The following is a 14518-nucleotide window of genomic DNA, read 5'->3' on the forward strand; positions in this document are numbered from 1 at the left end:
AGGGATGGGGGCAAGAAATCAGACACCTATGCTCTGTCTTTGTTCTAGGGTGCTTATAGTTTGATAAAGAAACCAGGTAAATCCACATAAAACTTAAAAATGCTATTTAAAAAACCTTTTCAATGTATATTTCTCAATTTAAAAATAAGAATTTTTTTATAATTTTCTCACAAAAAATATATGTTTTTTGTAGTCATTTCAGTTAAGCTGAAGTTGCAATGGTTGGTGCACACATTACTTTAGAAGGTTGCAAAGGGGGGCACCTGGGTGGCTCAGTTGGTTGAGCAACTGCCTTCGGCTCAGGTCATGATCCTGGAGTCCCAGAATCGAGTCCCGCATCAGGCTCCCTGCTCGGCAGGGAGTCTGCTTCTCCCTCTGACCCTCCTCCCTCTCATGCTCTCTGTCTCTCATTCTCTCTCTCTCAAATAAAAAAAAAAAAATCTTTAGAAGGTTGCAAAGGCCCTAAATTATTTATTTCATTATTTAAAGAATGCCGATGAACTACCTCTCTCAAGAAGGAAACTATGGAAGCCATTTTGAATTATTAAAAAATTTTCCTAGCTGCCCACGGAAGGATAACAAATGTAATGAATCCGTGTGCTATTTTCCACTACACTAAACCATCACACATAATAATTTTCTATGCTCTTCTAAAATATGCACTTGCACGCACATGTGCACACACAAACACACATGCTTGTTGCTTTTAATGGAAGAGCATTCTCGATACCTCTCAAATGAGTGAAAGTCTTGTTTATATTCTCGTCTGCCCCAGTTTATGGCCTCACAAAAACTCGCTCTTCATCCTAAGCACACACAGACTGTCCCGATTCCCCTTTTTGGCCAGTGAAGCCTCTTCAGAACACTTTAGGGGACAATGGATCTTTCTTCCTTGATCCCAGGGTAGAACCAAAATGAAAATAACAGACTTCAAGGGCCCAACCTCCTTCACGTCACCTCCGACTTCTCATTCAAAGGGGTACTTTGGGCGGCAGGTGGAGTTGTAATTATAGAGTAGAAAAAAGCTACATCAGCAGCTGTTGCTTCTGTTTGTTCCCGGCTATAACTGTCATCAGTGGGCAAATTGGCATAAACAGCCCTCCACAAGTGGAAAAACATTTTAACTCCTGGACTCGTCACACTCCGGGTCTTCTCGATGGCCAAAGAAGGAAAGAAAATCTGAGTGTGCATGAGCGAAGCGTGAAACCGAGCACAACACCGACCTGAAGGCTCCTCTTCAGGGGGAGCCTGAAATTGGAGGATTTTCTTTCCTGTCGGAGACTCCAAACCCAAGAAATAGGTTAGTGCACAAAGAGTACCCATGCATTTTCATTCTGACCTCTACTCTATCTGATCTTAATTTTTCAGAAGGCTGAAACAGACGGGTGAACTGATAAAGAAAGTGGAGGACTGTTATCTAAAACAAGGCTGCCCGTGAGAACAAATTATGAAATGGGCTTAATTTATTATGCTCCTCTCCCCCAATTTTGGCTGTACTCACATTAGACAGATAGACAAGGTAAAGATGGGAAAATGAGACTGGTTTTGCGGCATGGTTCCTGTCCTCTTGTAATGCCACTTACTTATGCCAGGAAGCCCCGGTTTCTTTACTAACATCAGTGATGTCAAAGGCTTAAGTTTGTGAATAGAGTGCCAGAGTTTTATTTCTTTAAGGGAAACAAGGCAAATTAGAGTTGGATTGTTTTCCCACCTCTGAATAAAGACAGGAAATTTTCTTGTTTAGATAAAACGTGTGTTGCAGGCTACTTCATGTAAGAAATCTGCTAGAGGATTTATTTCCTGTGCCCAGCCCAATTCCACCTAAAACCTCCATAATTTCCATCTAAGTAGCTCTATAAGACCCTCCTCATAGATCCTTTTGAAGCAAAAAAGAGTTCAAAGAAATTTCATGTTATCTGTATATGCTCCACGTTAGAGAGTAGTGGGGCAGGATTTTCAAACAAAGATTAGTCAGGGCCATCTCAGAACTTGAATGTTTACTGTCTTATTGAGAAGCAATGGAATTGCAGAGAACTCACTGGAACTAGGCATTGGGGTCCAATTCTCATCCTACTCACATCTATGGAACAGATCCAAGTAGAGAGAGCCCAAATAATGACCTCCTTTTGGTCAGCTCCAAACAGAAAGTGAACCTCCCTCAGTACTTTATGCATGACTTTTCCCTGGGGAAAGCACACCTATCCTACTACCACGGTGGCCCTTCCTTGTAAAGTGTACATAGTGCTCACTGTGCACTCAGAGCCCCACTACAGAGGTACCCACATCCAACTAAAGCCACCAAAAGTGACCCATGAATTAAATTCCCGTAAGACGCTTTCTTCTGTTCAACAACATCTCCTGATTTCTAAGAAGAGAGCCATAAGTTCCCCTTAGGAAATTTAAGGATGAAATAAATACTTCTTTACATACTTCAGCAAATAAAGACCCAAACAGCAAGTTTGGTCAGTGCTTTTGAGAATGTCAATTAATATAGCGTACCGATACCCTAACTCTTCCCATGGATTAAGAAAATATATGACAGGTGATACCACAATATATTTCATATATATTTGTTCATTCAAATATTACTGGGTGATGACTATAAAACCTGAAAATAATATTTAGAAATCGAGGCAAGTTCTAATATCACCCTTTCCAGAGACTACTTTCCTCCCCTTTTCTACTAAAAGATTTAGCGCGGAGATGGTGCTCATCTCCAAATTCCAAATCGTTTAAACAGAGAAAGGCAGAATGGGGAGATGGCTGGTCAGTGGCTTGAGTTTCTTTGAGACATAGACTTACGCTGAATCTTAAACATTGCTTTTTACTTGTGTTTTGTCTTCTTGCTCTTCTAGAAAAAAAAAAGCTCTCCAAGATGACTGTCACGTACTCCAGTAAAGTAGCAAATGCCACTTTTTTTGGATTTCATAGGTTACTCCTCAAGTGGAGGGGCAGCATCTACAAACTACTGTACAGGGAATTTATTGTCTTTGCTGTTTTTTACACGGCGATAAGTTTGGTGTACAGGTACCTTCCTTTGCATGTCTCTTATATGGCCATCAAATATCATGTAAGAATACAGTCTCAAAAATCTGAGCCTTTGGTTGCCGCTGACTTTTGCATTATGTAACCTCCTCCTTTGCATGATCCTCTCTTGCCTTCTTCAACTCAGGACAGAGTATTTTAATCCACACCTAACCGTGCTTAGGATGCTAAGTAGACTCTAACTATCATATTCAGGTGGCTCTCATTCCAGCCCCACGTTAATCGATCACAACGAGGGTTTAGTCATGCTGCCAGAGCTTTGCTAGAGGTACAAAAGGGAAGATTTATACGTAAATCGTCACTCAGTGATGATTTTGAATGGCAAAGGCCACAGATGAATAACCAGTTGTGCCTATCTGCTATATCATTGATAATTTCAGTTTATGATTTGACAGCTTATAGCAACTACCTACACAAGTAACGTGTTCGTGAATGGTGTATATCAGGCAACTTTCTTTTGCCTGGAATGACAAGATCTTATCCAGGATGGTGCCTGCCAATCTTACCAATACCTCAACTAAACCTGAAAACTAGTTTATTTATATCTTCTGAGTTCGGGGCATGTTACATTCACAACAGAAGATGTTTATTCTTTATAACATCACAAGCTATGCCTGTCAGACTGACAGAAAATTTGAGCAATATCATGTCCAAGAAATACTTTCATGTCTAAAATTATAGTCTTAATAAAATTTTATCAGTAATACCAAAGAGAAGTTTTATGAGTTTTTACAATTAAAATTGCATACATTTCTACTCTGGGGAAGTTAAAACTTAAAAAAGCTGAAGGTTTTTGAGGCTGTATTTCCACCTTTTCTATGTACTTCAGTTTGTTCTTTCCTGCATACAGATGAACAAATTTGTATTATCATTGCTCTTACCTACCTTCTTTGCCGCAGCGGGACTCCATCTGAAGAAGAGGGATAGTAATTTGGCCAGCTGATAATTACCAAAAGTAGAATAGGAAGAGCTATTTTGCTGCCTATCAAAAATATCTGTAAAAGGAAAGTTTTATTTACAAACCTCTAATCATCTTTCAGATGTGTCTTATAAATGCAATATTATTTGGACAATTTATTTTTGTGTCACCTAATTCTTCAGAATATGAAATGGTGGAAGGCACATGACGTTTCAGAATAATTGTCTCATTAGTTTATTTTTACTAATGTGAGTTTATTGTGCTGCTACTGCTGCTTAGGATAGAATAGCATTCAGAGCAGCTGCGTAGTAGCCAGAAATGCTCCATGGGGCCTCAACTTTTGCTCCAGGATCTTATTTATACCCCACAAAGTTGTATGCATATATTCCTTCTAAAGACCAAAAGTGCTTACATTTATAACTATGACCAATTATGCGAGTCATTCTTTGTTTTTTCAAGTTCAACTATAAAATCTTGTTAAAATAGATGTTTGATCTTGATTGAAGGTATACCAAGATCTGTAGGCTGAATTTACCAAAAAAAAGTCAAACATACTTGTAGAAAAATATAGACATAGTGTCATTCTCATGTGTACTAATAATCCTAAGTTTTAAAATTCTACTATAAGCAAATAATTATACTCAGCAAAAATCGTAAGACAAAGCCAGAATTCATTTCTTTGATTATAGCTCTTTTTACTTTTGGATGAACTTGACAAAATCATCATTTTAGTACTTTCTAGCTAGTAAACTTTCTATGTAGCTAATAGCCGAATATTTTTTCCTCTGGCCAATTATTAATAATAACAACCCCTTTATTATCAATTAAGTATGACACCATATGTTAAGTAGTTGTGTATATAATATATTCTTTAAGCCTCATAACATTCCTAACATATAGGTATTATTATCCCCATTTACCAATGAGAAAACTGAGGCTCAGAGAGATTTAAAAATATGTTCCAAGTCCAAATCTGTAAGTAGCAGGTCTGGGATTCAAACCTGGCTTCATCTGATCTTATGGTCTGTGCTTTCCACATTTAAATCCTTTTTGACCATTTCTATTTGAGTATCAGAAACTGTTCTGGCTGTGACTTGTCATTGTCATGACCCTGATGGGCCTGTGTAACCCATTCCTGACTTCAGAACTTCTGACACTTCCTCCAAAGCCGAGGTGGGAACTCCAAGCCCATCCTGCACCCCTGGCCCCTCTGTAAGCACCAGCTCTTCATCTGCAACTGATTGGTGGCTCACTATTACCTCATTATCCCTCTGCTTCCTGTATCCAAGTTCTACTGCCTCAAACAGGCCTTTGGCACATGTTATAATGGATTTCCCAGGGATTTCTTCCTCCCTTAGAACAGCTGTTCTCATTCTTTCATGCAAATTCATCTGTGTTGCTCCTCTTTCTAGATCTTGGCCATTACTATTAACCTGCCTTGAGACCTTTCTTCTGACTCTGAATCCCCTCCCTATAATATAAACATCAATAATAGTTTCATTAAATGAATTTCTGTTGAACAATACCAGAAAATGAGTTTTGGTCAGATCTGTAATATAAATTTTTATATTTATATTATGTAACTACAAACCCACCAAATACAGTAATAAAAATTTTTACTTCTAGTTATATCTGTGTTGTTTTATATTTTAAGTAATTGTAGGCTGTAAAATAAACAGTTATATCCTTTGAAGTACAGCACATATAATCAAGAATGTGCTAAGTAGCATATTCAGGAAAGAGTAAGATCAAGATGTCAAATTTAGGGTTATTATTTAGTAATTAACCTAATAACTGTAATTCACTTAATCAAGACACTTTTTTTAAGCCTACCTGATGAATAATTGAAAATTGGACTCTTTCATGGGGTATTTTGCTCTAAATCCAATGTATTCATCACATAAAAGCTTAAAATATAAAGTATCTAAAAATAAAAGTTAATAAACCCCACTGTCTAATGGCCAATAACATTTATGTATTAAAAACATTGGTACTTGAACCATTCAGCAATTAAAAACTTTTGAGATACGTCAGCTTAGGTAGGAAAAAACGTTATTGTTCCTTAAAAAAAAAAATTACAATTATTTGTGCTTAATTGTTTGCACTGAATATCACTTGCAAAGCAGGTGCAGAAGTATAATATCATAAAGGGCTGTGCATTTTATTTTTGCTCCAGATTGTTACTTACAGGAGCCCAAAAACGTTACTTTGAAAAATTATCAATTTACTGTGACAGATATGCTGAACAAATTCCAGTAACCTTTGTGCTTGGTAAGTATAGGTCACACGCAGAATGCAGCCACACAGCTGTCTCCGTTAGGATGACACGGATGACTCTGCATGGGAGTGTGTCCAAGCTGGGAGGCATGCCTGAAAAGACACTGCTTTGCAATAGAACCCCAACCACCCGCAAGGTTTGCCTTCAGGGCTGCTTTGGCTAAATTAACACCAAACAAGTTTGAGGTCATCATTTGTTATTGGACAATCAAGCTTCCTCTTCACTAACTGTCCATTTTTGCTGTCAATATTTGAACTCTAATACCCACTTACTGGGTGCTATGGCATTGCCAGGCACAAATTACTTAATTTTTTTCTTTGGAGGGCAAAATCATAAGATACGGGTAACAACGTATTTTTACACCCCAATCCCTAAAAAGGCTGAAATTCTGCTAAAAGCATCAGGGTCAACATGTCTGCTGTAAGAAATTGCTTTAGAGTTTCCTGTTATTTTGCAGGGTTTTATGTTACTCTGGTAGTGAACCGATGGTGGAACCAGTTTGTGAATCTGCCCTGGCCAGACAGGCTGATGTTTCTCATCTCCAGCAGTGTTCACGGAAGGGACGAGCATGGGCGCCTGCTCAGAAGGACATTGATGCGCTACGTAAATCTCACGTCTCTGCTCATCTTCCGTTCTGTGAGCACCGCTGTGTACAAAAGGTTCCCAACGATGGACCACGTGGTTGAAGCAGGTAATTCTGAATGACTTTGCCCTCCATGGACTGCTCTCAGCCTGGATGGGAACCTTCAAAATTCCTCTGAAATTTTCTTTTTTTTATTCATGCATTCAAGAAACATTTATTATAACCTACTATGTGCCCAAAACAGTCTTAAGAGGCAAAAATGAGTAAGACATACTTACTGCTCTCAAGAAGTTTACTCGGGGGCAAAGGAGGGAAAGTAGCAAACAGTCAACTTCAAATTAAGTGGCAAGGAGTCACATGGCTTTTAGGTAAATATACCATAATAATAATTACCATATTTATTAGAACCATTTTAATATTATCTGACCTTTTCTAGCACTGTATAGTTTATCCATTTTCATAAATATTATTTCATTTGGACCTCAGAAAATAAATAAATAAAACATGAGAAAGGTAGGAAGTAGATTCAGAGAGGTTGTGACCTGCCTTGGATCAACAGCTAATTAGCGGAAGAGCCAGAATTATAATTCAGGCTTGGAACTCCTAAGTTAATATTTTCCCCAAAACCTAAGTAGATTCTAGTAGGAACCAGCAATGTGAGTTTTCACCTAGGCACTGTAGCTCTGTTGTCTCTCTCTCTCTCACTCCTCCAAGTAGATGGAGTTGGGGGCGCCTGGCTGGCTCAATCTACAGAGGGTGCAACTCTTGGTCACGGGGTTGTGAGCTCGAGCCCCATGTTGGGTGTGGAGATTACTTAAAAAAAATCTTAAAAGAAGGAATAAATGCAGTTATTCAACCTAGGCTCCTGGACACAGTATGCTGAGGACAAATCATGTTGGAAGGATGGTTCTCTTTGGTGTGTTAATATTTAGGAGAGAAGCTGTTAAAGCAGCCCTCAATGGGATGCGGATTAAATGAGATCATTGTTGGCAGGCACTGAATAAAAGTTGGTTGTTGTGCTGGGTTGTTGTTAGTCAATCTGAGAGTTTGTTGGGATATATTAATGAATACATTTTTAAAAACCATGAGATGATTCTGCCTTTATATTGAGTTAGGTTGCTGTATCCCATCTCTTTTTCTGAAATGGCCTTGAAAACAGATTTTTTTTAAAAAGATTAGTATTCTGGGGCTCTTTTTGGAGGTTTTTATGCATGGGCATAACGAGCCTCCTTCTGACTTCAGTGACTCAGTTGGTTTGTGTGGAGCCTCTGATGGAGGACAGAACTGACGGAGCCAGGAGGGGCTGAAGCCTGTGTGGGTTCCTCTGTGGCCACCGCTGACATCACAGTGAACATGTCCCTCCTGTTCTCGTTCACTCCTCAGTTTCTCACAAAAAGCAGAAAAGGCGGTAGTTGGACAGCTTGTGCCCCCAGGAACATAAAGTCTGTGCACTGGGCAGCGGGGCCAAGGTTCTGAACCACTGCGCTTGAAGCTGGGGGAGCCACTCCAGAGGCCGGGTCCTTCCTGACTGCCCACGACCCACCACACTGAGGGGTCACCCACTCTGTGGACTGGCAGCCGACTCACCGACCTCTTGTTCCTTTCCCCCACAGAGAGGGCTGACTCAGTGTGCACACGGGCTCAGTTTCCAAGCTCCCCGAGCTGGACACATGCCTCCGCCACTGTCTGACTGTCCTTGGCCTGTGCCAATGGTTCTGGGAAGAACAGGAAGTTCAGGGATGGCGGAAAATGTTTGGCAGAGCCCCTGAGCCCAGAGCCAGGGCACCTGCTCCGCCTGAGGGCAGAGAGGGCTGGTAAGTAAAGCACAGGGCCCCCGGGGCTGGGGCAAAGGCTGGAGGCAATGTTGAAAGCACAAGAAAACCTACTTCCTGTCAGGTGACTTTCCTACATAAAATCCCCTCTCAGAAAAAGTACATGTTCTCAAACCTCAGTGCACATTAGATATTATTAAAAATCAATATTGCTAAAAACGCAGATCCAAGATACCACCCCCAGAGATTCTGATTCAGCAGATCTGGGGTGGTGTCCAGGAATAAATGGATTTAACAAGCCCCTGGACACTTTGAGGCAAGGAGTGCCTGGATCACATTCTGAGAAACAATGGGTTTTAAGGCAATCAGAGTTTCCCTCTAACCTCTGCGCCTGGCTTCACGGAGGGTCCCCGCTACAAAGATTCAGGACTGGCCAGGAGAAACTGAGTGAGAGGGCAGAGAGAATGAAGACCAGCATCTCCTTCTGAAGCATCCAGCAATCCCTTGACCGGAGCTGGATGAGCTAGGTCACTCACCTGCTAGTCCCCCAAACTTTCCTTGCTTTTAAGTTCGACAGTCAAGTTCCAATAGTCTGGAAAATTAAAAGGACCAAATGCACCCCATGGGGGTAATACATATGCTCTGATGTTACAGGTTAAATTTCTCAAATTAAAAATAAAATGGTTTCATTTCTGCTCACATGAAAAGAGAAATAACAGAGTGCAAAATAATATCTATCATGCTAAAAATTCCCTAAACTGGTCTGTTATCAGTTATTTACCAGAGGAGCTGTAACAGAAGCGTCTCTATTATTTTGCCATTGGCAACAAACCTGGCCTGGAAAATTCCAGTCATTCCAGTCACCAGCCCTGGAAGATGTCACTCAACCTAAGTCAAGTCAGGTGCACAATCCAGACCTTCGCCAATTCAAGAGATGGCCTTAATTGGGTGTTTGTATTATGGAATGAGACTGAATCAAAACATTTTATCTGGTGTTTCACAGTGATCAGGAGAAAAAAATATTTCTCTCCAAAATTACTCACCAGAAGCACAAAAATAGGTAACGGGAAATTATCTACATTCCTCTAAAAGAAACGTTACTAAAGCTGTTGCTAAATCTGTCATGCATTTGCTTATTCTGGGTGTATATGATATGCCAGGCACCGTGCTGAGCACGGGAGCACAGCTCTAAGTGAGAATAGATCTGGTCCTTGGCCTCGAGGATCAGTAAAAATTGCTACAAATCTTTGCTCACATGAATCATTTTCAGAGACAAGCACAACTGTATTTACAGCTGAACTTTATATCTCTACATTGCATTTCTGTTTCTCCAAAAACGTTTCCTTCTGTGCTTGGTAGCCCCTAAGAGGGATTAGAAAACTGTAAAATTTGGGGTGCTGGAGTGGCTCAGTCAGTAAAGTGTCTAATTCTTGATCTCAGCTCAGGTCTCAATCTCACGGTCATGAGTTCAAGTCCCACATTGGGCTCAGGCGTGAAACCTAGTTAAAAAAGAGAGAGAGAGAGAGAGGAAAAGAAAAACAGTAAAATCTGAGGAAAGGGCACTGTTAGTTTTCTTAAAGCCCCAGAATCATAACGTGAAGTTCCTGGAGTTTCTTCTATAATGAGAGAGCCTGAGGAGACCCCATCAAAATTTTTATTGGCACTTAGGGTTAACAGACATTAATACAACTAAGCAAACTCCCAGTTGTCAAATGGCTGTTGAAACACAAATTCTGCCTTTAGATTCCCTGGCCGGAGGGCTAGCCCCGTACTTAGATCATATAACCTGTGATCTTCTCTCACTAAGCAAAATCAAATGGATGTTGTATAGTATTGACTTTCTGCCCTGTGGTCTGCTGTTCAAGTTCTTTCGGACGCATTCCATGGCGCTGGGGCTCCTTGGTCTCCGTGAAATCTCTAGCTACTCAGCTCCAGAGAGATGACCAAGGGGTTGGTGGTATTCATGGCTGTGCCAGTTTTTATTCTTGGCTGTACTTTCACAACCTGAGTCAGTTACCCCTATAGTCTCACATGATGTGCCCAGAACAGACAGAATGTCATCCTGTGAGTGAAACTTGACTCACTTATGCACATTTGCTCTACACAGGAGAGAAAGTGCACAGCGGAGCTAGCTCTACTTGAATTAATGCCATGGATGGGTAGTCTCAGCGGGTCAGTGCCTGAAGATCCCACACAGTTCTAAAAGTTAAATCAAGGCATCCACTCAATGTTTCTCAAAGTATGATCGTAGATTACATTTATTTATCAAGGGTACTTTTTTTTTTTAAAGATTTTATTTATTTATTTGACAGAGACACAGCGAGAGAGAGAACACAAGCAGGGGGAGTGGGAGGGGGAGAAGGAGGCTTCCTGCCAGGAAGGGAGCCCGATGATGCGGGGCTCGATCCCAGGACCCTGGGATCATGACCTGAGCCGAAGGCAGACGCCCAACGACTGAGCCACCCAGGCGCCAGGATCAAGGGTACTTTAAATTGCACTTTCCTGGGCAGCTGGTGGAATTGGACTATCTGGGGCTTAGCACTTAAGAATCCCCATTTCAAACAAGCTCCCGGAAACACTGTAGGATGTTTGATCCACGCCGAGAATGTTAAAAATGGCACAGCCATTCTGTGCACTAGGGTAGATGTTCCTAAATTTTGTTGCAATTTGAAATCACTAGGGGTCTTTTAAAACTACTGATGCCTGGCTCCCACCCCCAGACATTGGGATTCAATAGGTGTTTGATTCAAACTGGGCAGCGGGAGTTTTAAAAGCCCCTCCGACCATTCTAATATGCAGCAGAGTCTAGGAAGCACTGTACCAGAGCATAGAGCACACTATTAACTCCTCCAACCTCACCAGCAGGTCACCTCGGGTCTAGTCACTCAGGGCAAATGAAATTCTGGGCCACCTGGACAGGTGAGGATTAAGAGCACTGATTTGGGGGGTGTTATTTCCTCTGTGTCCTGTGTAGAAGGCAGTGAACTATAAGGGGACAGGGATATGGCTGAGTAGAGATGTTTTACCCATATCAGGAAAAGAGAGAAGGTTCTCTGTCTCTGGTCAGCATTGCTATCCTAGAAACTGATTTTACTCGACCAAATCCTATTTCAAGCTTTTCAAACTATGGGTTGTAACTCATTATTGGGTTCTTTTTTTTTTTTTTAAGAGTTTATTTATTTATTTGATAGAGAGAGACACAGCAAGAGAGGGAACACAAGCAGGGGGCGTGGGAGAGGGAGAAGCAGGCTTCCCGCTGAGCAGGGAGCCCGATGATGCAGGGCTTGATCCCAGGACCCTGGGATCATGACCTGAGCCCAAGGCAGACGCTTAACGACTGAGCCAGCCAGGCACCCCTCATTATTGGGTTCTTAAATCATTTTAATGGCTTGCAACCAACATTTTTAATGGAATGGAATGGAATAGAATAGAATGGAACCGATCAGAAAATATCAGAGAGCACACCAGCTGGAAGAACCAATCATTGTTTGGGAACCCCTGTGGTTCATGTTTAAAAAAAAAAAAAAAGAAGTCTGACATCCTGCCCATGCACAGCGTTTTCACAATGTGATGCCATCTCTCTCCCTCAACCTCTCTTACCTCCCTTTGATTTTTCCAGTTGACAAGGATTTCTAAACTTCTACCGTTAAGTTTAAAGGAGCGCTGTAGTTGAATCAGTGCTTTGTTCCACTCATTTTGAATGTACAGTACAGAGACGAAAATGAGCCAAGCACACTGCAATCTTCCTGAAAAAGTCATCTCTCTGAGAAGGGCTCAGATGCTGAATGCACAACTTTATCTTTTAGAAAGAACTGGCAATAAACCCATTCTGCCTTCAGGTTCTGAGATGCCGAGCTTTTAGTTCTTCTGCTAATGGAGTCTCATTTGCACTTGCACACTCTGCTTTAAAAGCAAAAGACATCTGCCTCAGAAGCAAAAGACATCTGCCTCAGCTTCAACTGAGGCAAAATAGACCAACTGTACAGCAGATGAAAATCTATAAAGACTGGATAATTGTTTATCAGGGGACTTAATTAGGCCTTTGGCTTGAGGGCAATAACATTTTGCCTTAAAGTAGGAGGTCCTACTTTATCAAATCACAATTCAAGTTGCCATCGTGTGGGTGTGTTAAACTCTGGTTTGAAATATTAAGGAGGTTTCTTGGGATAAGTATGAAAATTGCTGAGCAAAGCTGAACTGGCCAGAAAGCCAGAAGGAAGAGAAAGCAAGAGAAGCTCTGGGCAAATGTAACAGCAAGATAAAATAGCAATGTCAGGGCTGTGGATAGGGCCCAAGGGTACATGGCATGGAGAGTGACAGGTCAAGGTCACAGGGTCGTGTGAGGACCAGCCCAATTGACAGGACTACCAAACTGGCAGATCAGTGCCTGTGGATCACACAGTCCTAGAGATGAGGGAAATGACCACATTCTGAGAAAGATCACTGGTCTCTGGTTACAGTGGCCTAAAGTCCTGATAAAGGTAGCATTCCATTAAACGTTCTTTCAACTGATTTGACCAACAATCTATATCTATTTCCTAGTTATCGACCAATGACTTGATTTCCAAAGACAGGGTTAGTTTAGATAAGACATGTGACCCTGCGGGGAAGAGCAAAACCACCATGCCTGTGCACTCTTGGAGGACACATTAATGTCTGGTTTGTCACCCATCTTCCATGGAGCCTAGCAAAGTACTCTGTACCTCTGGGCTGAAAAATTAAAAATCACCAGCTTTCCTTGCTCTGCATTTCCCCTTCCAATTGGTGGGTGTGCTACCTAGGGGAGGAGCTAACTCTAGCTTTAGGGTCTGCCCTGAATAAACCCTCACTCTGCAGAGTTGCGTTCTGCTAAGAAGCCAAGAACTTGCCAGCACAAATTGATCCATACTCTTGAATAAAAAATAAGCAGAGGTAAAGTTATTCTTTGGTCAAATGACAGAGATTGCAGCTAGTATATAAATGGGATAATTTTTGAAAATTGCAGTATAAATCCCAAGAATATAACTGCTAGCCAATGGATATGAAATGTATGAGAATAGGCTTGCAGGTAAAGCATGAACTACTGCTGCAAATCTTTAAGTATAGACCCAAGACAGGTCAAGTTTATTAACTTCTTGTAACAAGGTTCAGTCATGCTCTGCAAGTCTTTAAAAAGAAAAAAAAAAAAAAAAAGCAGAGTATCTGGATCAGGCAACAACTTTGAGATGCACTGAGAAACGAGAAGAGAATGATCAGGCTCATTATTTTTGACACCCAGAGGAAGCCCAATTCCTCAGACACGGGCAGAACCCTTCTAAGCTAATATAAATAAACTGAGCATTATCTAAAACGAGTCTCCTGTTGGTAAATATTGGCCTTGTCGTTGATAGCTAGGTTTACTTCTAATACTGAATAAATAGAATCTTCATTTGGCGAGGTAGTGATTTCGTCTCTCTTTTTTTTTTAAGATTTTATTTATTTATTTGACAGAGAGAGACACAGCAAGAGAGGGAACACAAGCAGGGGGGGATGGGAGAGGGAGAAGCAGGCTTCCCACTGAGCAGGGAGCTCAGACACGAACACGAGGCTCCCTCCCAGGACCCTGGGATCATGACTTGAGCCGAAGGCAGACACTTAACTGACTGAGCCACCCAGGCACCTGCATCATTATTTTTTAATAGCAAAAAACTTAAAACAACTTAAATGTCTATTCAAAAGAGGACTAGTTAAATAGAACATTGTATACGATTAACCATTAAAAACAATGATGTTGCTCTGTATGTATTAACAAAAAAAAGATCTCCAAGATGTAATCAAAAAACAGAAACAAATGACAGATATGTATGTAGTGTAAAGCCATTTGTGTTCTTAAAAATTAAGCCTGTACGATATTTCTCTGGAAAGATACACAATACACTGGTCATAGTGATTCCTTCAGAGAG

General features: G+C 41.0%; 1 protein-coding gene across 3 annotated transcripts in view; it reads left to right on the plus strand.

The window, feature by feature from the left end:
* Window positions 1–1058: 1058 nt before the first annotated feature.
* Window positions 1059–14518, plus strand: part of BEST3 (bestrophin 3) — a 35266-nt gene continuing 21806 nt past the window's right edge. The window contains exons 1-4 of one of the 3 annotated variants that reach the window (XM_045872980.3): window positions 1059–1300; window positions 2856–3027; window positions 6141–6235; window positions 6700–6933. In XM_045872980.3, coding sequence (XP_045728936.1) covers window positions 2876–3027; window positions 6141–6235; window positions 6700–6933 — 481 coding nt within the window. In that variant the 5' untranslated portion in view covers window positions 1059–1300; window positions 2856–2875. Of the gene's footprint in view, window positions 1301–2855; window positions 3028–6140; window positions 6236–6699; window positions 6934–14518 lie in introns of those variants that run through there. The other 2 variants (XM_045872982.2, XM_045872981.3) reach the window with 2 other exon arrangements.

The sequence above is a fragment of the Mirounga angustirostris genome, unplaced genomic scaffold (assembly GCF_029215605.1).
Source record: "Mirounga angustirostris isolate CCGP_5_RB_7025 unplaced genomic scaffold, mMirAng1.0.hap1 SCAF_5, whole genome shotgun sequence".
NCBI classification, from domain to species: Eukaryota; Metazoa; Chordata; class Mammalia; order Carnivora; family Phocidae; genus Mirounga; species Mirounga angustirostris.